Source organism: Leucopleurus acutus, assembly GCF_964270905.1.
Source record: "Leucopleurus acutus genome assembly, chromosome: 1".
Taxonomy (NCBI): domain Eukaryota; kingdom Metazoa; phylum Chordata; class Mammalia; order Artiodactyla; family Delphinidae; genus Leucopleurus; species Leucopleurus acutus.
The window spans coordinates 45,537,327-45,562,113 of record NC_139142.1 but is presented as its reverse complement, the minus strand read 5'-3'; the positions used below and the strand labels follow the sequence as shown (position 1 = coordinate 45,562,113).

Genomic DNA, 24,787 nt, shown 5'->3' with positions numbered 1-24,787 from the left:
GCCATGTGGGGCCCTGTGGCAGCTGACTGCCATGAGAGATGCCTTCTTCTTCCATTATATGATGATAGCCTGTTATCCTCAGAGTCTCTTTCCAATTTAAAAGTAGCAGCCCCGGGCTTCCGTGGTGGCGCAGTGGTTGAGTCTGCCTGCCGATGCAGGGGACACGGGTTCGTGCCCCGGTCTGGGAAGATCCCACATGCCGCGGAGCGGCTGGGCCCGTGAGCCATGGCCGCTGAGCCTGCGCGTCCGGAGTCTGTGCTCCACAACGGCAGAGGCCACAACAGTGAGACGCCCGCGTACCGCAAAAAAAAAAAAAAAAAAAAAAAAAAGTACCAGCCCCGCACTCATAGCTCACCTGACTGCACTGGGCTGGCTGGTGAACACAGACAAAACTCAAGGACCTGGAATATCTAGAATATATAAGCATACCCCAACTCACCATCCCTAAACAATTACAGACACAGGCTTTAGGGATACTAACTCAGGGGCAGGCTTGTGAATTGGACGTGGCCAGTTACCTGGGAGGATTTGGTTGGGGTCTGTGGCAACGGCCAACTAATACGAGTACCCATGGGCTTCTGGTCCCAGCTGTGGAAGGGGGCGGAGCAACCATATAGTGTCATGGAACAACAGCCATGCGCAGTCTACAGTGCATTACAGTAGGTGGAAGACGCTACAAAAGGCCTACCCGAGTCGAGCAATGCACAAAACCATGATTCGGGGTCTAGAACAGCTGCTTGTGACATACAGGACCCTCGTGGACATCGACAGTGACCAAGGAATCCACTTTGCCAGCTACGAAGTTCAGGAATGGGCTGATAGAAATGACACGCTGGCATTTTCACCTGCCCTACAACCTCACTGCTGCCGGCTAATTGAAAGGCTGAATGGACTACTTAACAACTGAGATGGGAAACCAGCTCTCTCAATGCATGGGCCAGGAGGCTAACTCAAGCCCTACAAACTATAACTGAACATCCCAGGATCAGCGATCCCAGTGTCTACGTCATGTTCACCCAGAGGTAACTAGTCAACACCATCTGAGTTCAGCTGTTGACCACAGAAGGACAATAACTTGTTTTTGCCCTTATCATAGGATCTAACCCCAAGGGGAACACATTATAAAATGGCCCTGGAACTGACAGTAAGTCCCAGGTGGTTTGGGTTTGCCGCCCCATTGGGAAATAGGATTAGAAAGGGACTTAGCGATTTCACCTGTCTCCTACCCAGCCCCACCGAAGACTGCTGAGGTAATCAATCTGGGCCCCTACTGGAGAAAGGCGGCGTTATATTAACCCTGTGGTCGGTTGTTACACCACCTCTCCAATACTAGGCATGGCTGTGGGGACTGAGGGTGGACAGGCGATGTGGTCCTGCAGGCCAGGACAAAACCCGCGTTATCTCAGGATGCTGTTATTGCTTATGTTTTGCTTAATGGTCATGACCTCCCCTGTATTGTGCCTGCTAAACATCTTATATATTTTGTCCCTTGCCTGAGGGGAGGGAATCTGTTCCAGGGCTGGGTGGCAACAGTGGGCTCGCCGCAAAATGAGTCTGATTGCTGGGTCTACGGTGAGATGCCGTTGTCCTCCTGCTCTGGGCTTCCATGGTAAATGGACCTGCTAAGCACCCTGCTTTCTCTTGCTACTCTTTAGCTGCTGCTGTCTGTACTGCATTTGTGGTATCTGGTTGCAGTGCCCCGCGACATACCTGACCCCAGGGACACTGCGCAAGAGGGGTGGACCAAGATTGTAAGGGTCGTGCAGGGTATGTAAGGGTAGAGGGTATGGTCAGGCCATTCAAGATGGCTGTCCTCTTGCTTGATCAGTCCCTGCTTCACTCACATGACTATCCAATCCTCCTAGTTATAGGGCTTCATCAGTTACCGCCTTTGTGCTTGCCCCCTGCCCTAGCCGCTAGTTTCCCTGGTAACTCATGAGCCAACCTGACATCAATTTCCCCTGTAAGTGGTAGCCTTCTACCCCAGTAGAGAAGGTTGTTGCCGAGCACGGTGAGGTGTCGCTCCAGGACCTTTCTTCGGACTAGGAAGATCCCTCTGTCCACTAAACTGTTGATGTTTCTAGGTTCTTTCTTCAGTTTTGAGGCTGGGCAACTACAGGGCTTGCAGGCCTGTAAGGTGCAGCCCAACATATAGCTTCACTGAATTAAAAAAAAAAAACTTTATTTTGCCCTCATCTGTCAACTTGCTGAGAGGTAATTATTGGGAAAAGAATTCTAGTTTGACACCGACATTTATCTGCCTTTCAATACTGCCACAGGCAAATCAACAGTCAGTCTAGTTGCTGTTACCTTGTAGGTAACACTTTTCTGTGTGGCTGCCTTTATTATGGTATTTGAGTATGTGCACTCTTGCCTATGTTGTGTCTAGATGGGGGTTTAATTTCATTTTTCCTATTTGGGATCCATTAGGCTTCCTGAATCTGAAGACTGATAGGATGCATATGCTCTAGAAATGTCTCAGCTGTTAACTTCTCTAATAGTACACCTACCCCATTGCCTCTTACCCCCAGGAATTTCAATCAACGGCATATTATACCTTCTTATCCTTCCATGTCTTACACTCTCATTCATACTTCCCACCTGTCTGTGTTGTATTCCATGTAGTTTCTTCAGACTTTTCTTTGGGTTAACTCATTTTCAGCTGTGCCAAATCTGTTTGATGTGAGTGTACTGGACTTCGGATTCCATTACCTCATCTCTTTTTCCTACAAGTTATATTTGGTTCCTTTTCCAATCTGCCTAGTTAATTCTGAAAGTTTCTTGCCCCTTTGTCAAACTTTCAGTATTTTTTTTTTTTTAGGAGTTTATTAACATTGATTTTTGCTGTGTTGGGTCTTCGTTTCTATGCCAGGCTATCTCTAGTTGTGGCAAGCGGGGGCCACTCTTCATCACGGTGCGCAGGCCTCTCACTATCGCGGCCTCTCTTGTTGCGGAGCACAGGCTCCAGACGCGCAGGCTCAGTAGTTGTGGCTCACAGGCCTAGTTGCTCCGTGGCATGTGGGATCCTCCCAGACCAGGGCTCGAACCCGTGTCCCCTGCACTAGCAGGCAGATTCTCAACCACTGTGCCACCAGGGAAGCCCCCTCAGTACTCTTATTTTTCTAACACACTTGTATATTCTGTATCTGATAACTCTGGAATCTGCCCTATTTGACCAATTGTTTTAAGCTGAATCTGGCTCATGGTGACTTTCTTTTACTTTCAGTGAACACATGCTCTTAGGAACATTTGTGGGAATTCTTTGAAGCCTGGATAAAAGTATCCAAACATGCACTTGTTTCTGCTAGGTGCTAGAAGGCTACCTGCTTAGTGACATCTTAAATAATTACCTTGGGTTTTTTGAGGACCACACAGGTAATCTGAATTCTGACCCCACACCTAAGTGACTATGTGCCTAGGGGTGGTTCTTCCTGCTCTCCCCAGAATATTTAGGGGAAAATAGGGAGGACAAAACCCTGACTTTGGCCCCAGTGCTGGGGAATTCCTGTGGATTCTTACAATAACTGCTTCATATTTCCCCCAATGTGTGAAATGTTAATACACATTATATCTTAGTATGCTACACCAAGATATCATTACAATCTAGTTTACCATACTCTTGGAATCAGTAGTTCCCAAATTTTAATGTAACCTATTTTTGTATTCTTGAAGTAAAGCTCCTTGGATGATGAAAACAGTACTTGGAGCCTACTGAAGTAGGTTTTTTGATATTTAGGATTTTTATGACTACTCATAATTGAGGGTAGTCTATAATAAACAGCTTTATCAGGCTTTGTTATCAGGGACAGACAGCTTCATCTAATTAATTGTATAGCTTTTCAGGTTTTTCCATGCTCTTGAATTACTTACACAACATGAAAACTAGTGGTTACTTAGAAGTTTGAAAGAATGCCTAGTAAATTGACTGGGTCCAGCCCCTTCCCCTCCACCGCTCTCCCAACATTAATTTTACTTTTTCTAATGGTTACTAGCTGATCCAGGTTTTCTAATGCTTGCTTCATTCCTGTCCATCTTTTTCTTTAACCTGTTTTTTAAAGTTTTTAAAGCATATTCTTAGTTACATAACCCCTCATTTCTAAATAGAACTATTCTCTCAGACTTATAAGCAACTTATGATAGATTTTCATACTTTAAGCTTGTCACCATTGAGTAAGATGTTAGCTGTGGGCTTGTCATATATAGCCTTTATTACACAGGCAATGAGGTAGGTTGTCTTTCTAATCTGAGTTTTTATCATGAATGGATATTGAATTTTGTCAAATGCTTTTCTACATCTAATGAGATGATTTTATCATTCATTTTGTTAGTATGGTGTATCACATTGATTGGTTTGCAAATGTTGAACCATCCTTGCACCCCTGGAATAAATCCCACTTGATCATAGTGTGTGATCCTCTTAATGAATTACTGATTTCAGTTTGCTAATATATTGTGGATTTTTGCATCTATATTAATCAGGGGTATTGGCTTGTAATTTTCTTCTTATAGTGGCCTTGTCTGGTTTGGTATCAGGATAATGTCTTGAACTGAGTTTGGAAGGGTTCCTCTTAAATCTTTTGGAAGAGTTTGGGGAGGGTTGGTGTTAGTTCCAAAGAATGGCTTTGCAGTAAATACTGTATACAATTTATATAGTGTTAGCATCATGATTTTTTATCATGTCTAAGGAATTTAAAAAATTTTTGACTTCTAAATAGTTGGGTTTTTAATCTTGAATTTCTAGTTTTCTTGTTACACAACAGCCTTTTCAATTTTTTTAAGTTTAAGCTTACCTTTTGGCCAAAATTCTATTACTCTGCTGTGTATATCTTTTTTTGTCCACTTCATAGACTGAGAGGTAATTAGTGTTCCTACTCCTTTCAGGTTTGTCAGTTTGTCTATGCATTTTAGCCAGTTCATGTTTTGTTTTGAACCCATTTGATGAAGATTCATGACCACTTTTATTATACAACCTTCTCAAAATAAGAGGACTCACTTTATCCCCTTTGATAAATTTTGCCTTGATTTTTATTAACATTTTATTATTTTAAAAGGGGGACATGGTTGGATACTAGATTTAACCCAGTGGACAGCTTATTTAAATAGCCTACTTACTGGTCTTATAACATCTGTGCTCGATCCTCTGTTTTCTCTTGCATTATTATGCTTTCTCTCCTCTTCCTCCTCTGGCAACTGGGAAAGTAATCTGGTGATACTTTTGCAGGAAGAACCCATGGATGGTATAATTTAACCCTTGCAAACCTTCGAAGTGTTTCTGATGCCTTCATATAACTTGACAAGCTAGACTTGACACTGGGCTGCAAATTCTCAAGTGTGGCTAGAGCAAAAAGTGAAAGAAGAGCAAGAATACAGCCAGATCACAGTGGGACTTGTCAGCTAAGGTAAGAAGCCTGAACTTTATTAATGCTGCCCCTTCGCAGCTCCATAGCTTTTGTCAAATCCACACTTGCGAAAGAACATCCTAGCAGCATATGAGAGCAGATTTAGGGATCCTAAGAGATGAGAGGACAGGAGTTAGGAGTTTAACACATGACCCAGGAGGAACATGAAGGCCCAGAGAGTGGCAGCGAGGATAGCAAGAAGGCAGCGTGGTGATGATGTGAGGGAAGTGGAGGTGTTACAGGGGGTCAGTGAGCATACAACAGCAATGGATGGATTCCCCCTTACTCCTTGCCCCAAAATACATTTCCAGATGAAGCAAAGATCTAAATATAAAAATAAAGCCATAAAAATAACCCCAAAATACATGAGTTTATGGTTACATAGGTTTTAAACTTCATGAAAAATACTACTAGAAAACAGACAAATGACAAGCCTGGACAAATTATTTGTAGCTTTAATATTCAGAGAGCTCATACAGATCAGTAATAAAAAGACAACCCAATGGAAAAATTAGCAAAGACTAAGAGCAGGAAGTTCCTGAAAAAAATCAGCCTCACCCGATTAAATGCAAATTAAAACAACAGGTACCATTTTTTACTTACCTGTTTGGGTTTCACACTCTTCAATGTTTGCCAGTGTTGGCAAAAGGGTAGAGAAACACACACCTTTAATCTATTATTAGAGTATAGTTCAGTATGATCTTTTCTGGAGAGCAATTTGGTAATATCAAAAAGTTAGCTAACCTTAACCCAGCAAATCCGACTCCAATGTTACAGACTCAGAGTAAGGAAATAGATAAGAACGTGTTCACCAAAGTTCTTCTTTTTCCCATTTTTGACAGTAGTCTCAAACTGTAGGCTATACTTATATCAAAGACTGGTTAAATGAATTATATTAAAGAAATACTATGTAGCCATTAAAAGGAACTTTTTTAGACTAAAAGATGTCCAAGGAATTTCAAGGTACTTTAAGTTTTTAAAAAAAGTAGTATAGAATATAGGATATGATCCCCTTTTGCCTTGTTTAGCTAGTAGTTTTAAGGCTACATGTTTGTGTTTGCACTGAAATCTTCCAGAAGGATAGTGAAAGATCTCTAGTGGGGAATGGAAATAGGAAAGAAAAGTTTTCCCTCTACTCACTCACTTGTATTTAAGTTTAACTGGTATGTTACTTTTATAGCATAGAGAAACAAGAAAATGTTCCCTTTGTAATCTAATGTTCCCTTTGTGATCTAATCTACCCTTGTTCACTATCTCCCAGTCACCTCTGCCTAAATCTCTTGTATCAATCAACCTGCTCCCCATCCACTGGGAGATGCCTTGCTCCTACCCTCTGATTTGCCTTTGTTTAGGCATTAACTATACGTACAGGAATTTCTCTTCTGTTCAGAATTCTGTTCAGCCCTCTACCTCTGGGTCTCCTCAGTCCTGCCTGGCCACAGCCATCTTGGCTTCTCTGAACTCAGACCTCCTAACCAGGCACGTCTGTGGCACCTGCTGCCGAGTACTGTCCACTCTCCTTGAGGGCAGTGGCTCTGTCCTACTTCCCTCTAGCAGCCATGATAACTGGCACATTGTCCTTTCACAGGTGCCCAACAGTTGAACCATGGCTACCTGAGGCACTACAAGTCTATATTCAAGATTTAATTGTGTTCACTCAATTTTCTAATTCAAGAAAATGAATACATGTTCAATGGATTTTCAGCAACAGAAGGAATTTCTATTCAAACTAAATTTACTCTAGAATTCTACTAGAGTTAAACCAGATCAACTCACTTTTGGCATTTTCTTGTTACTTAAAGCTTTACTGTTTGATATTTGACTTCCCTGGCACTGAAAGGTCACTCGTTTAAAGGCAAGCATATAACAAACTTCACATACAAGATTAAAATGAGCAGTGAAGTTTTGCTAAGACATTTAGCCTTATTTATTTTCCTCTTCATTCCCTAAATATTCCAACTTCTTACAAGGAATAAGCAGTTGGATAATATCTTGGTCTCCTGTTTCATTTAATAGACGCTTCATTCAAAATTTTTACAAAATATCTGAGTTCAGTTCTTTGGTTTACTGCTCCATTTTTTTTTCTTACATTTTAATCCTATTAGTGTAAGGACAAATCCCCATGCTAATAATTAACTCCTTTGTTCATAAAAGCTTAATTATTGGAGAGCTTTTCCTTTCACTAGGAAAGGAAATAACCAAAGGCTATTCCCTTCTACCCCCAAGTCACCACTTTTTCCAAGATCTCACTAGATTACTCTCGAATCCATTTCTATAAAGTGTTACCCACGGCCTACATAGTGTGGTCTTCTAGAGAAGACTGCTTACATTAAGACCATGGCCGAGTGTGGTCTGCCAAGTTTTAATAATATGAAGACTGTCTATGCTACACCTTTCACACGTGGGCAGTCTGATACAGGCAGGAGCAGCGCCAGGATTTCTATATAAGGTGGAGGATTAGCCATCTTGCTGGAAGAGGGGGAACCAGGGGAGTGAGCCTACAGCTGTGTTTGCACAGCAAGCCTGCTGATCTTAGACTATGTATTATAAAACAGTAAGAATAACCAATTATAATAAAGACACTTGTATTCAGCTGATATAACTTTATCGCTTGGGAGTAAGTTATTGGAGAGGAGGTTGCTAATAGAAATTATAATAAGGTTGATTACCCCATCACCACCAATACTATTTTTCAGCCACTCCTTGGCACTGCCATTGGGTACAGATCACTGAAAGGCACCAACATGTTTGCGTTTGTATTAAGAGCCTGATTGCAGTGAAGCAATTATATTTATGATGTAAGAACATCCTTTCATGCTACCAAGTAGTCCTGTCTGGTAGTGAGATTGCCAAGTAGGAATGAAACTAGGGAAACTAGTCAGAAACTAGGGAAGTTAAATTTCTCTCTTCTACCTATTTTCTCCTTAATCCCTAGAAGAAATGAGTAAGAAAGTAGAGGTGAAAACAACGTAAAATGAACAGCTGTGGAGAGCAGGCATCAGATTGCAGGGGCGGTGTTTACAGAGTCCAACACAGAATTGAAAAAGATCTGGACCACCATTTCAGGATTGTCTAAGTGGAGAAGAAGCAGGAACATATCAGAGCCACAGATGTCAGTTGGTCACAAAGGTATGTTTATTCCAATTTTGATATGGTCACTTTCACCTCAGTCAAGTTATCCAAACTTAGCTTGGTTTATTTTTAGAAGGAGGGGGACTCTTGATGTCATTTCATTACGTACTCCTTCATTTTAACTCTCCTTTAACACATACACCTCCCAATATTTCCCCATCACCCACAACTCGCTAACTCTATACAAGGAAACTACACAAAAGGGTATTTAGGTCTAGTCCCCAATATTTTATTGTCCCTATCAGAGATATATGAACACTGACCCTCAATTTGACTTCTAGTTAAACCCAGGAGACCATGCTTGTATATATCACCACTCTTTCCTAAAACTCAAAAATGGTAGCAAAGGCCAGAACCCACAGGATAAAGAATGAAAAAAGACTGTAGCAGAAAGAGAAATAGAGAGTTAGTATTGTCTCAGAATAGAGCTGAGGGGGGGCGGGAAAAGCTGAAAAAGCCAAGGAAGGCATGGTCTTGGGTCTGTAGAAGCAACGGAGCCAGACATAAACCAACTGGCCCTACAGGATGCAGAGATGTGTGGAGGTACCCAAGTGGAAGGCAGGGTTAAGGTCCCCACTTCAAAGAGCAGTGCAGTTAGACCTCTGTGCCGGTTTCCTCTCCCCCGCAGTTAGCTAAACCACCCTTAAAGAATGGGGGCTGAACTGAATGCACCCTCAGGTCCTCCCCAGTCAGCGAAGGCTCTACTGAGAGAAGTGTGAGGTAAGGCTTCAAGGATGTGCAGGTGGGAGGTGGAGAAGGCAGGCAGGCAATAGGGGAGCGAGAAGGAAAGGGCATTTGTGTTCTCAGGTCCTCTTAGTCTGTCTTAGACTATACTTATTGTCTATATATTGTCTCTGCAACTATAAAGTAAGTTGGAATGTACCTTCCAAGTTAGATCCACATTGATCAAGAGACAAAGCCTAATAAGATTCTCACCATGTAGGGGCAGGTCCTATAAACCTGTCATCTTATTCACTACACAGTCATACTTACCTAGCAAGTTTGCTGAGGCCAAGAACTTGCTTGTTAGGAAGATAACCGATATGGACCTTCAGAGAAGAGACAGAAATCATGAGCTAAGTGAAAACACAGTACTTCTTTGTGACGAAAGGAAACATAATACAGTATACTTACAGTGCGGTTCAACACAATGAAAACATATTTTTAAAACATCTAGAAGCTTTAAGACATAGAAAATGAAGCACTTACATAAGCAGTTAAAAAATCACATAAATTAAGTAAAAGGAAAATAAGAATGACTATTAATAAAATGACAAATTTGAAATATAGTTGTGGTATTTCCTAGTGAAGTTAAGCTCTTGATACAATTCTTAAAATCTTTCCTCTGTTGAGGGGAAACTTTCTCAGGAAAATGCTAATTATCCCACAGCAACATTAAAATGTAGCTAAGAAAACCTCCTTTAAATGGCTGAAACTGTAAGTATAAATATTGCCATTCTACACATCATGGTGGCCTTAAAAACCTTGCCCTGTTGCACAGAAAGAGGGTCTCTGTGCTCTTTGTCATCCTGGGCAGTCCCATTTCTAAGCTGCTAGAGAACACCATCCTCCTGACAGGAAGAAAAGGACACGGCTACAAGTTGTGACTCAGAAAAAATCTGGATCCTAAGGCCCAAGTTCTTGTTGGACTTACTATAAGGCAAAGCCATTTCTATAATCTTAAAAAGCACTGATTAATATCTAATATGAAAAAGTTACATGTCTTTCAGCCAAGTGTTAAGTATGAGAGAATATTAGTTCTCCAAAAAGATTAATAAATGGTCACTTATAGGCAATCAATTTAAGTAATATAAAATTTTCAACTCATTTGCATCATGGTTTGCCAGCATTTGTTGCATTTGTTCACCTAATATTTACTGTACACTTGAATAATCCAGGAGTAATTAGTGGTTTTTTTCCATCTATTAGGCACTATGCTTTGGGAGTCTGAGAATACCAATTCATTGCCTTCCTGCTCCGCAGAAGGAGAAAGTTAAATAGCACCTGAGCATTGGGTATGTCAAAGAAAAATCAGAGTTGAAACTTTCCCATAGAACCAAGGTACAGAGTACCACCTGACATTTATACACTTATATACAGAGCTATAATTTATTTGTTTATAATATTTTTAGTCTTCCCAAAGATCCTGTCATTTAAATGGTCACTTTTTACTTTTTTTGGCCACGCCGTGTGGCTTGTGTGATCTTTGCTCCTTGACCAGGGATCGAACCTGGGCCCTTCGCAGTGAAAGCGTGGAGTCCTAACCACTGGACCACCAGGGAATTCCTGTAAATGGCCACTTTAGGCAATCATCACTGAACAGTATGTTTAAAAACCGAGTTAGTAAGAACACAGACACAGACGTAATCAGAGCAGAAGGTAGGAGGATATAGTGGAGAGAGGCTGAGTACAGGCTCAAGTTCCTGGGTCTGACCCCAGCCAAGTCACTAACTCCCTATGTCCTCTTGGACAATTCACAGCTTCCTGGGCCTGGTATTCTCACTTAAAATAAAAGGTAGCCATGAGCTCAAAGGTTCCCTCATTTCTGAAAATACATAGCCCTGCTGTCACGGCCCAGCATCATTAGTTGTGTGACTACCAGACCATATATGCCTCCTCATGTGATGGAATACAGAATCCTCAGCACCCTCATGAACTACTCTTGTCAAATATGTTTAATCTTAAACTTAGGAAGTTTTAGATCTAATCCAGTTTATAGAAAAATGCAGAGATTGAATGGAGCAAATCCGGAAACTGAGGCACACTACAGAGCAACTGGCCTAGTTTCTCAGGTAAAGAACGTCATTGGGGTGGGGATGGAGGTGGGGCTGGCAGAGGAGACTATTGTAGATTAAGAGACTTAAGATGCATAACAACCAAATGCAATGTGAGTGCAAATGTGTAACCCTTATTTGGATTCTGGTTTAAACCAACAAGCCAGCTGAGACACCTGGAAACATGTAAATATCAGTTATTAGATGCTATTTAGGAATTACTGTTACTTTTGTCTATGGCAGTGCTACTGAGGATAAGTAAGAATATTTTAGAGATAGGTATTAATGATTAGTAATGAAGAGTCGTGTTGTCTATATCATACTTCAATATATTGAAGGATTTACTGCCAACTTTTTAGGTTGATAATCAAATCAGTTATGTTTCTTAAAAAAAATCCTTATCTTTTAGAGAAATATGCTGGAAGAAATTATAGAAAAAAACAATGTTACCTAGAATTTGCTTCAAAATAGTCCAGTGGGGACGTATATAGAACAAGATTGGTCCTTTACTGATAACTGTTGAAACTGGTTGATGGGAACATGGAACGTTATATACTAATATACCTATTCTTAGATATGTTTGAAATTTTCTGTAATAAAAGATTTTAAAAAGAGATACCACTACATACACATCAGAATACTAAACTTAAAAAGACTGAAAGTGCCAAGTGTTGATGAGGATGTGAAGTGACTAGGACTCATGAGAGTATATGAAATGTAAACTGGTACAACCAATTTGGAAAACTAAAAGTCTGTATTTAATAAGTTGAACACAGGTATACCCTGTATCCCTGTACATCCACTCCTAGGTATATTCCAATGGAAATGCATGCAAGAGGAGGATCAAGGTGGCGGAGCAGAAGGACGTACAGCTCATCTCCCCCAACAGGCACATCAAAAATCCATCTACACCTGGAACAATTCATGCAGAAAACCAACTGGAAACTGGCAGATTTCTTATAGCTTTGGTTATATAAGAAAGTTCTCTGTGTAACCAGGTAGGATGAGAGAAAAAAAAAAGGCATCAGGACAGGACCAGTGCCCCTGGGAGGGATCTGTGAAGGAGGGAAGGTCCACTGGGGCAGGCCCAAGCCCTGAGGGGCCCCCTTGCCTGCTGGGAGGTTTGCTGGAATAGACCGAAGGGCTAGAGGGGCCTGGACTCTGCTTGCAAGGAGTGAGCGAGCCGGCTGGCCAGCAATCGGGAGAGAGGGCACTGCTGGCTTCCACCTGGCCACACTTCCAGTCCAAAACGCTTGCCAGGGCTGGGAGGGGTGCTGCTAGTATACACAGGGCTTAGGCACTGAATCCCGGATGGACAAGTCCTGAGAGAGGACCCAGCCTAGCTGCAAAGAGATAGTCCAGAGGGCCTGAGGTGTGGTCTGGGCCAAAACTCAAAGTCCACTGTCAGCATTCACATGGTAGGGGCAGTCCAGCCATGGCAGACTTGGTCGTCTAGGGTGGACAGCCTCTGGGGAGGAGTAAACAGTGGCTCACTACCTGCCAGGAGCACTCCAGGTCCGCCCACCCCACACTACAGCTCGGTGCCAGATCTGGGGCAGATAGGTCCTGGCAGAGGTCCACCACAGAGGCAGCCCAGGTCCCAGGCACCTGGATTCCTGCGGTCATCACACCCTGGCCCCCTGCACCAGCCCACTCCACATCACAGCCTAGAGCTAGGCCTGGGACGAACACAACGGAGAATGGCCTTGGCCTTGGGCTGCTGCTGAGCAGAGGTGTGGACACCTGTGTGGGCGGTGCCTGGGTTCACTGTGACCATGTGGGCTTCACCTGCTTCAGCAGCCACATGCTTTGAGACAGGGCATGCATTCAAGGAACATAGAGCCTTACTGAACCTGACCCTCTGGGCTTCTGCTCCAACAACTGGGGAGCACACCCCACCCCGTGTGTGACAGCCACGGAGCAAAGACGAGGCCCCACCCGACATCCAGCTCAGGCTCTGGACACACCACCAATCACATCCACTATCAGGAGGATGACGGCCAGTACACTTTGAGGAAAGACGTGGTTGGCATGCATACCAAAAACAGCCCTTGCATCAAAAATACTGGACTCACACGGTCTACGCAGGGACACTCCCACATTAAAACACCCCTTCAAGACCACAGCAGATTACCTTTATGAATTTAGGAGAAACAGTTGAGTAAAATGAAAAAGCAGAGGAACTATTCCCAATTAAAAGGACAAGAGAAATCCCCTGAAAGCACTAATAATGAAACAGGCTTTACCAGCCAACTAGACCCCAAGTTTAAAATATAGGTAATAAAAATGCTAAAGGATTATAGCTAGAAATGCAGGTCACTATAATGGAACTAGAAACTATAGAGGAACCAATCAAAATTAGGTAACTCAATTCCCAAGATAAAAAACAATCTAGAAGCAATAAAACAGAACAAATAAGTGATCTGAGAGATAGAATAATGGAACTCATCCAATCAGAACAGCAGATGGAAAGACAAACAAACAAACAAAAAAGAAAGCACCATATGAGAACTATGGGATAATATAAAGGGTGCCAACCAACTCGTAACGGGTTTCAGATGGAGAAAAGAAGATCAAAAATGTATCAGAAATTATGGCTTAAAACTTTCCATACCTAAAGAATGAAACACATTCAGGTACAGGAAGGATAGAGGGTTCCAAACAAGATGAACACAAACAGACCCAGACCAAGACATATCATAATTAAAGTGGCAAAAGTTAATGTAAGGATTCTAAAGGCAGCAAGAGAAAAAGTCAGTTACAAGGGAACCCCCATAAAGCTAGCAGCAGATTTCTCTGCAGAAACTTTGCACGCCAGAAGGGAGTGGCATGATATATTCAAAGTCCTGAAAGGGAAAACCCTGCAACTCTACCCAGCAAGAATATAATTTAGAATAGGAGAGAGAAAGAATTTCTCGGACAAGCAAAAACTAAAAGAATTCAGCAATACTAAACCTACCCTTAAAGAAATATTGAAAGGTTTTCTCTAAATAGCAGAGATGCAAGAATCTATAGGGGGACTTCCCTGGTGGCACAGTGGTTAAGAATCCACCTGCCAGTGCAGGGGACACGGATTCGAGCCCTGGTCTGGGAAAATCCCACATGCCGCGGAGCAGCTAAGCCCGTGCGTCACAACTACTGAGCCTGTGCTCTAGAGCCCATGAGCCACAACTACTGAAGCCTGCGCGCCTAGAGCCCGTGCTCTGCAACAAAGAGAAGCCACCGCAATGAGAACCCCGCGCACTGCAACGAGGAGTAGCCCCCGCTCACCGCAACTAGAGAAAGCCTGTGTGCAGCAATGAAGACCCAATGCAGCCAAAACTAAATTAATTTTAAAAAATGTTCTCAATTTTTAAAAAAAGAATCTATAGGATAGGGAAAAATCACAATAGGAAAAGCAAATATATGGAACTTCCCTGGTGGTCCAGTGGTTAAGAATCCACCTTCCAATGCAAGGGATGTGGGTTCAATCCCTGGTCAGGGAACTAAGATCCCACATGCCACAGGGCAACTGAGCCCATGCTCCACAACTAATGAGCCTGTGTGCTGCAGCTACAGAGCCTATGCGCTCTGGAGACTGTGTGCCACAACTACAGAGAAGCCCAAGCACCGCAATGAAGAGCCTGCATGCCGCAATGAAAGATCCCACATGCTACAACTAACACCTGATGCAGCCAAAAATAAAATATAAAAAAAAAAGGAAAGCAAATATATAAAAGGACTGAAGATCACTTAAATAAGTACATAGATTAAAAAACAATAACTGAATCACTGTGCTGTACACCTGAAACTAAGATGACATTGTAAATAATGTTTACACTATTTACACTGCAAAAAAAAATCAAAAAAATTTGTAAATGCAATTATAACTACAATTAACAGCAAAAGAATAAACATTAAGATGTAAAATGGGACATCAAAGCCATAAAATATGGGAAAGGAGAGTATAAAAATGTAGATCTTTTAGAACATATTCAAACTTATATGATATGACTATCAGTTTAAAGCAAGTAGATATAGTTATGGGTCAACATACTTGAAAACCAGGATAACCACAAATTAAAAACACATGACAGATTCACAACAACCAAAAAGAAAGGAACGCAAGCATAATATAAAAAAAACCCATCAAACCACAAAAGGAAAAACATAAAGAGAGGAACAAAGAAGAACTACAAAATCAACTGGAAAACAAGGTTTCAAATGGCAATAAGTACATACTGATCAATAATTACTTTAAATGTCAATGGACTAAATGCTCCTATCAAAAGACATAGAGTGGCAGACTGAATAAAAAGAAACTAAAATGTGCTGCCTACAAGAAATTTACTTCAGGGCAAGATACACACACAGATTGAAAGTGAAGGGATGAAAAGAGATATTTCATCCAAATAGAAATGACAAGAAAACAGAGGTAGCAATATTCATATTGGACAAAATAGACTTTAAAACAGAGTCCATAAAGAAAGACAAGGACATTATATAATAAAGGAATCAATACAAGAAGAGGATATTATACTCATTAACATATATGCACCCATTTTGGAATACCTAAATATATAAAAATACTAACAAAGGGAGAAAGTGACAGGAAAACAATAATAGTAGGAGACTTTTAACACCTCACTGACATCAATGTATAGATCCTCCAGACAGAACATCAATAAGGCAACAGAGGTCCTAAAATGACACTAGACCAGTTGGCCTTAACTGATATCTATTAGAAAAAAAATTCTTTTCAAGCACACATGGAACATTCCCTAGAATAGACCATATACTAGGTCACAAAAAAAACCTCAACAAATTTAAGAGGACAGAAATTATTTCAAGCATCTTTTTTGACCACAATGATATGACATGAGAAATCAACCACAAAGAAAAACAGGAAAAAACAACAACAAAAAACATATGGAGACTAAATAATATGCTACTAAAAACCCAACAGGTCAATGATGAAATCAAAGAAGAAATCAGAAAATACCTTGTGACAAACAACAATAAAAACACAACCTTACAAAAATCTATGGAATGCAGCAAAAGCAGTTCTAAGAGAGAAGTTCATAGCAATACAGGATTTCCTCAAATAAGAAAAATCTCAAACAACCTAACCTATCACCTAAAGAATTAGAAAAAGAAGAACAAACAAAACCCAAAGTAAGCAGAAGGAAGGAAATCATAAAGATCAGGAAAAAAATAAATAAAATAGAGATTTTTAAAAAATAGAAAAGATCAAGAAAACCAAGAGCTGGTTTTTTGAAAAGATAAAATAGACAAACTTCTAGCCAGGCTCACCAAGAAGAAAAGAGATAGGACCCAAATATACAAGAAGTGAAAGAGGAGAAATAACAACCAATACTGCAGAAATACCAAAAATAAAAAATAAAAAAAACATAAGACAATACTATAAACAGTTGTATACCAACAAATTGGACAACTGGAAGAAAAGAACAAGTTTCTAGAAACCAATGGCCTGCCAAAACTGAGTCAAGAAGAAAGATAATTTGAACAGACCAACTACTAGAAGTGAAACAGAATCTGTAATAAAAAAATTTAAAAACAAAACCTCCCGGGCTTCCCTGGTGGCGCAGTGGTTGCGAGTCCGCCTGCCGATGCAGGGGACGCGGGTTTGTGCCCCGGTCCGGGAAGATCCCACATGCCGGGGGGCAGCTGGGCCCGTGAGCCATGGCCGCTGGAGCCTGCGCGTCTGGAGCCTGTGCTCCGCAACAGGAGAGATCTCAACAGTGAGAGGCCTGCATACTGCAAAACAAAACAAAACAAAACAAAACAAAACCAAAACCTCCCTGCAAACAAAAGTCCAGGACTTGATGGCTTCACTGGGGAAATTCTACCAAACATACAAAGAACTTACACCTATCCTTCCCAAACTATTCCAAAAGACTGAAGAGGAGGAAACACTCTCAAATTCATTCTAGGAAGCCACCATCACCCTAATACCAAAACCAAAGACACTACAAATAAAAGAAAATTACAGGCTAATATCTTTGATGAATATAGATGCAAAAATCCTCAACAAAATGTTGGCAAACTGAATCCAATAATACATAAAAAGGATCATACACCATGATCAAGTTGGATTCATTCCAGAGTTGCAAGGATGGTTCAACATACAAATCAATGTGATACACCACGTTAAGAAAAGGAAAGACAAAAACCACATGATTATCTCAACAGATGCAGAAAAATTATTTGATAAAATTCAACATCCACTCATGACAAAAACTCTCACCAAAGTGGATATAGAGGGAACATATCTCAACATAATAAAAGCCATTTACGACAAACCCACAGCCAATATAATACTCAACAGTGTAAAGCTTAAAGCCTTCCTATTAAATTCAGGAACAAGACAATGATGCCCACTCTCACCACTCCTATTCAACATAGTATCGGAAGTCCGAGCCACAGCAATCAGATAAGAAAAAGAGAAGGTACCCAAATTGGAAGTAAAGAGGTAAACTGTCACTATTTTCAGATGACACAGTTCTCTATATAGAGAACCCTAATGACTCCACACAAAAACTATCAGAATAAAAGAAATCAGCAAGGTAGCAGGATACAAGACTAATATACAGAAATTTGTTGCATTTATTTACACTAACAATGAAATATCAGAAAGAGAAAGTTTAAAAATTCTGTTTAAAATCACATCCAATTAAAAAAAAAAAACCTAGGAATAAATTTAACCAAGGAGGTGAAAGACCTATACGCTAAAAACTATAAAACATTAATAAACTAAGTAAATTGAAGATGATTCAAAGAAATGGAAAGATATCTCATCCTCTTGGATTAGAAGAATTTATATTGTTAAAATGGCCATACTACTCCACAAGCAATCTACAGATTTAATGCAATCCCTATCAAAATACCCATGACATTTTCCACAGAACTGGAACAAGTAATACTAAAATTTATATGGAGCCACAAAAGACCTAGAATTGCCAAAGCAATCCTGAGGGAAAAGAGCAAAGCTGGAGGCATAACTCTCCCAGACTTCAGACAATACTACAAAGCTACAGTAATCAAAACAGCATAGTATTGGCACAAAAACAGACACAAACGTCAATGGAACAGGATAGAAAGCCCAGAAATAAACCCATGTACTTATGGTCAATTAATCTATGACAAAGGAGGCAAGAATATACAATGGAGAAAAGACAATCTCTTCAAAAAGTGGTGTTGGGAAAGCTAGACAGCTACATGTATATCAATGAAATTAGAACACTCCCTCACACTGTACACAAAAATAAACTCAAAATAGTTTAAACACCTAAATATAAGACACAACACCATAAAACTCCTAGAAGAGAACATAGGCAAAACATTCCCTGACATAAGTCATAGCAATATTTTCTTAGATCAGTCTCCCAATGCAAAAGAAATAAAAGCAAAAATAAACAAATGGGACCTAATCAAACTTACAAGCTTTTGCACAGCAAAGAATACCATCGACAAAACAAAAAGACAACCTACCTAATAGGAGAAAATGTTTGCAAACGATGTGACCGACAAGGGGTTAATATCCAAAATATACAAGCAAGTCATACAACTCAATACTGAAAAAAGAAACCCAATCAAAAAATGGGCAGAAGGTCTAAACAGACGTTTCTCCAAAGAAGACACACAGATGGCTAACAGGCACATGAACAATGTTCAACATATTAATTATTAGAGAAATGCAAATCAAAACCACAATGAGGTATCACTTCACATTGATCAGAATGACCATCATCAAAAAGTCTACAAATAATAAACGCTGGAGAGGGTGTGGGGAAAAGGGAACCCTCTTACATTGTTGGTGGGAATGTAAATTGGTGCAACCACTATGGAGGTTCCTTCAAAAACTAGAGTTACCATATGATCCAGCAGTCCCACTCCTGGGCATATATCCAGAAAAGATTAAAACTCTAACTCAAAAAAATACATGCACCACAATGTTCAGAGCAGCACTATTTACAATAGCCAAGACACAGAAACAACCCAAGTGTCTATCAACAGACAATTGGTTTAAGAAGATATGGTGTATGTATACAATGGACTACGACTAAACCATAAAAAAGAATAAAGTATTGCCATTTGCAGCAACGTGGGGTGACCTAGAGAATACAATACTAAGTGAATTAAGTCAGACAGAGAGAGACAAATATCATATGATATCACTTATATGTGGAACCTTAAAAATAATACACATGAATGTATAGACAAAACAGAAACAGACTAATAGACATAGAAAACAAACTTATGGTTACCAAAGGGGAAAGGGATAAATTAGGATACAAACTACTATACATAAAATACATAGGTAATAAGGATTTACTGTATAGCACAGGGAACTATATTCTATATCTTATAATAATCTAGAATGGAAAATAACCTGAAAAAAAATACACACACACACATACAGCTGAATCACTTTACTGTACATCTGAGGCTAATACAATATTGTAAATCAACTAAAATTCAAAAATAAATTAGTGAGTTCCCTGGTGGCCTAGTGATTAGGATTCTGGGCTTTCACTGCCATGGCCCAGGTTCAATCCCTGGTCAGGGAACTGAGATCCCACATGCTGTGTGGCTCGGTAAATAAATAAATAATAAATAAATAAATTCTTTCAGAAAATTAAAAAATAAATAAAAATTTAAAAAAGAAATATATGCATCTGTGCACCAAAAGAATGCTGATAGCAGTACTGTTTGCAATAGCCAAAAACAAAAAAACCACCACCAACAACAACCAAAAAACCCAAACAGAGAGAGAGAGAGAGGAAACAATACAAATGTCCTCCAAGAACAGAATAAATTGTGGTATGTTTGTACAATGGAATTATATATAGCAATGAAAATATAATGACGGGCAATAACATAACATCAATGACTCTTTCAATATGGAACAAAAGAAGCTAAACACAAAAGAGTACATTCTGTAGACCCCACCTATTTATATATAGTAATTGAAAAACCAGCAAAACTAATCAATCTATAATGTTACAAATCCATATACTAGTTACCTGTGGGGACAAGATGGGTTAGGGATTAACAAGGGGCACAAGGTGAGCTTCTAGGACACTGATAATGTTCTAGTTCTTGATCTGTGAGGTAGTAGAAGTACCCTAATGATTTGTGCATTTTTCTACGTTTCACTTCTATAAAAAATGAAAAAATACTTTAACAAAAAAATATGAAGCAAATGTTAACACATTAAATTTAGGTGATGGGTGTTTAGATATTCATACCACTATTTCCTATACGTCTTCCATTTGAAAATTATTAATAAAAAGTCAAAATAAAATAAAATTATATGGGGGGAGGGAAGAGAAAAGGACAACTCTTGGTAACCCACATGTTCTCAAAAGTATGTTTAACTACAGCAAACTAGATAACATTATCTAGCTCACAGATTCATTTTTCCTAAAATAGAAAGGGTTGGAAACAAATTAAACCCACTAATACTATAACCTCTGCCACAAGACATTCTGCAATCATTACTGCTCATGTCATATTATACAAAAGTATATCTTGGATCAAGTCAAAATAAAGGGCAAAGGTTTTCAGAGCCTGCAGCAGCTACCTAAAAAAAAAAGATGGTCTTTAATCTCATTATTTTAACCTATTAACATGGTATTTACTGTGAAATGCTTGCCCAGAGGGCCTTCTGCTACTTTGTTTTTATTTTGTTAATTTCCAGCTATTAGATTAGTAGGGTTGATAAAGAGTAACTGTTTATGTGTAATTCTAAATATCTGGGATATTAGGAATTAGCAGGTGACAATTTAAAATATAATTATCCTAACTTTAAAACTGTCATTGTGCTTTTAAACACTGTTAGGAGACAACATAGAAAAACTTACCCTTCCAACAAATGGAACTAGATGATGTTCACACATGGAAAACATGTCTATGTCCTTCACAATCACCATCTCATCATGATCTTCATCAAATATAGCATCATTTAGGACATCTGAAATCAGAGGCTTGCTTTAGTAACATTTCCAATTTTATAGTAAGATAAAGAATAGAAAAGCTAACACCCTGTAGGTACGTGTAAATTGACAGTCAACATAAGAATGTTAATCCTAACTAAAATATTAATGGCATGCAAATTAAAACTAGTTATTTTTCTCCCACCACATTAGCAAAGTCTTTTTCTTTAAATGGTGGGGAAAATCCTTATGATGTGGTATTACATAAAAAATGCAGGATTACCAATGTATTTGTAGCATAGGAGAGGAAGGGAAAAAGAGAGAGGGAAGAAAGGAGATAGATTATGCAAAACAAAAGAGTGGGTATTTCTAGTGATAGGAATGGTCTACTTTCACTTCCTTCCTTACGTTTTCCTGTACCTAACACTTTCTCTATAACAAATGTGTAAAAAACTATATCTGAGAAAAAACCAATTCTTACCTCTCTGATTGCTGAAGCTAGATCCAGATACCCATAAACTTGACCTCTGTTATTACCACCCCAAATAATTTTCTATTCTTATAAAATTTTCTAGTTATTGTATGCAAGCATCAGACTCATTCTAAACAGTTGCCTTCCTCCTCCCTTCCTAAGGAAATCAATTCTATAGTTTTTATGTGTGTGCCTGTCCAGGTTGGCTTTGGGTGATGAACAGTGTCTTGTTTAACCTGTGGACTCTGTCATATAGGGCCAGGCTTACAACAGACATTTAGAAACAAAAACTTTATTTTTAAAAACTGCACTCATATCTGAACAGCTTGGCAGACTAGATACATTCAAGTCATCTAGGTATGTGATTTCAAGGATTTGGGGATACCCAATCTACACAGCATGAGACAGAAGGGAAGAGATGAACAGAGCTTTGTAGCCACATACTGCTATTTCCCCTTGGAAAGGGAGGCTGCTGAGTGAGTCACAGGGAAGATGTGCAAATGTCCACCTACACAGCCTGACCTTCAGTGGCTCCGTTGCTACCAGAAGAGAGGCTCACAGATACTGAGTTATCAGTTAACCACAGTTGTCATCCCCCGATTTAGGCTATTCAGAGACATATTTGACTGTGTGATACAGCAGTTATTAGTGTGGTAAACAAAAGTGAACATGTGGGGTTTGGACACAGAGATAAACATGACACCCTGGTTAAGAGAGGCTAAAAAAATCCAGGGAGGAAAAGGCTCAGGGCCATTCTTTAAGTAAATACTCCTCCAAAAGCAGTTTTCTCTTCTGAATACTCTGTCCTAACCTTCAGTCCTATTTTTGAAAAGAAGTCCAAAAATAGATCCTCAGTGCTCCCCAAAGTATCTTGGAGTTCTCCATGATTTTAATGTAATGTTACTGCCATGCATAGCTGACTAAATAAAATCTTTAGTCACACAAGGAATCTTCCTGAAAGTAAAAACAAAAAAAATTTTCTTAAAGAACAAAAGAGAATTGTCAAATATAGGAAGTGTTCGTTTGTTTTCTCTGGCAAAAAATGAGAGCATCCGCATTCTAAGCTCTGACAACAACCATATGGCACGTGTTAAATGCTGGCCCTCAAGTTAGGCTTATGTTAGCATCTGGCTCCATTGCTAACTGCAGAACCTTGGGCAAGGCACTCTGTGCCTCAATCTTCTCAGCTATAAAATGGGCATGAAAAAAGTATCTACTTCAGAGAGGTATCCTGAGGATTAAATGAGATAATCCACTTGTGTTTAGAAATATGCAGGTGGGGTATGTGATAGATAATATTATTACTATTACTATAATTAAGATTAAGAGAGTTGCTACTATGTTCCCATGCACATTGATGTACACCAGAATTTAAAAAGCAATAATTTGCTTCTAAGGAACAGACTGCAGAAAAGGAAAAGTAATAAATTTACTATGGAGAAACCTGGCAGACACTACTTTAATCAAATAATTAAGGTTAACTTTACCAGTAATAAGACATACTGATATCATGTAGCTCCTGACATAAGACCATGAGAAGGGCACATCACCTCTGTGGAATTCTTCCCCAAAATCTGTAACTGTGGTCTAATCACCACACAAATTGAGGGACATTCTACAAAATATCTAAAGAAGAACTCTTTTTAAAAAGACATGGAGGGAATTTCCTGGTGGTCCGGTGACTAGGACTCTGCATTCTCACTGCTGTGGGCCTAGGTTCAATCCCTGGTCGGGGAGCTCAGATCCCACAGGCCACGCGGCATGGCCAAAACAATAAATAAATAATTTAAAAATAGACATGGAGGGCTTCCCTGGTGGCGCAGTGGTTGAGAGTCTGCCTGCCGATGCCGCGGACGCGGGTTCGTGCCCTGGTCTGGGAAGATCCCACATGCCGCGGAGCGGCTGGGCCCGTGAGCCATGGCCGCTGAGCCTGCGCGTCCGGAGCCTGTGCTCCGCAATGGGAGAGGCCACAACAGTGAGAGGCCCGCGTACAGCAAAAAAAAAAAAAAAAAAAAAGACATGGAAAGACTAAGGAACTGTCCACGCTAGAGGAGACTAAAGACACATGACAAGTAAAAGCAACAGAAAAACTAAAATCCAAATAAAGCCTGTAGTTTCGTTCATAGTGTTGATGATTGCACCATGGCCATGGGAGATGTTAGCATTAGAGGAAGCTTGGGAAAGGGTATATAGAGAATCTCTCTTACTATTTTTATCATTATTCTGTAAGTCTAAAATTATTTCAGAATAAAAACTTCTAAAAAACACAACAGAGGGACTTCCCTGGTGGCGCAGTGGTTAAGAATCCGCCTGCCATGGGCTTCCCTGGTGGCACAGTGGTTGAGAGTCCGCCTGCCGATATAGGGGACACGGGTTCGTGCCCTGGTCTGGGAAGATCCCACATGCCGCGGAGCGGCTAGGCCCGTGAGCCATGGCCGCTGAGCCTGTGCGTCCGGAGCCTGTGCTCCGCAACGGGAGAGGCCACAACAGTGAGAGGCCCGCGTACCACACACACAAAAAAGAATCCGCCTGCCAATGTGGGGGACACGGGTTCAAGCCGTGGTCCAGGAGGATCCCACGTGCCGCGGAGCAACTAAGCCCGTGAGCCACAACTACTGAGCCTGCGCTCTAGAGCCCACGAGCCACAACTACTGAAGCCCGTGCACCTAGAGCCTGTGCTCCACAACAAGAGAAGCCACCACAATGAGAAGCCCGCACAGCGCAACAAAGAGTAGCCCCCGCTCGCCGCAACTAGAGAAAGCCTGTGCACAGCAACAAAGACCCAATGCAGCCAATAAATAAATAAATTTTTAAAAATAAATTAATTAAAAAAAAACACACAACAGAACAATGCCCATCAACTGGAATATATAAGCAATGGAGCACTACTCAGCAATAAGATGGGATAAAATAATGATTCATGTACTAAGATGGTTGAACCTCCGAAGAATTATACTAAGTAAAAGAAGTCAAAGACCTGCACACACAAAAAACTATGTGAGATTCTAGGAAAAGCAAATATAGTGATAGAAAGCAGACATAAAGTTTACCAGAGACCACAGAGGATTGGCT

At 40.3% G+C, this 24,787-nt stretch overlaps 1 protein-coding gene across 1 annotated transcript in view; it reads right to left on the bottom strand.

Moving 5' to 3' along the window:
- The window catches only part of GCH1 (GTP cyclohydrolase 1), a 52,625-nt gene that overhangs the window by 5,039 nt on the left and 22,799 nt on the right, over positions 1-24,787 (bottom strand). The window contains exons 2-3 of the mRNA XM_082848469.1: positions 21,172-21,281; positions 9,525-9,580 (exon numbers count right to left, since the gene is read on the bottom strand). Of these exons, the coding sequence (XP_082704595.1) occupies positions 9,525-9,580; positions 21,172-21,281 (166 nt within the window). The remainder of the gene's footprint in view (positions 1-9,524; positions 9,581-21,171; positions 21,282-24,787) is intronic.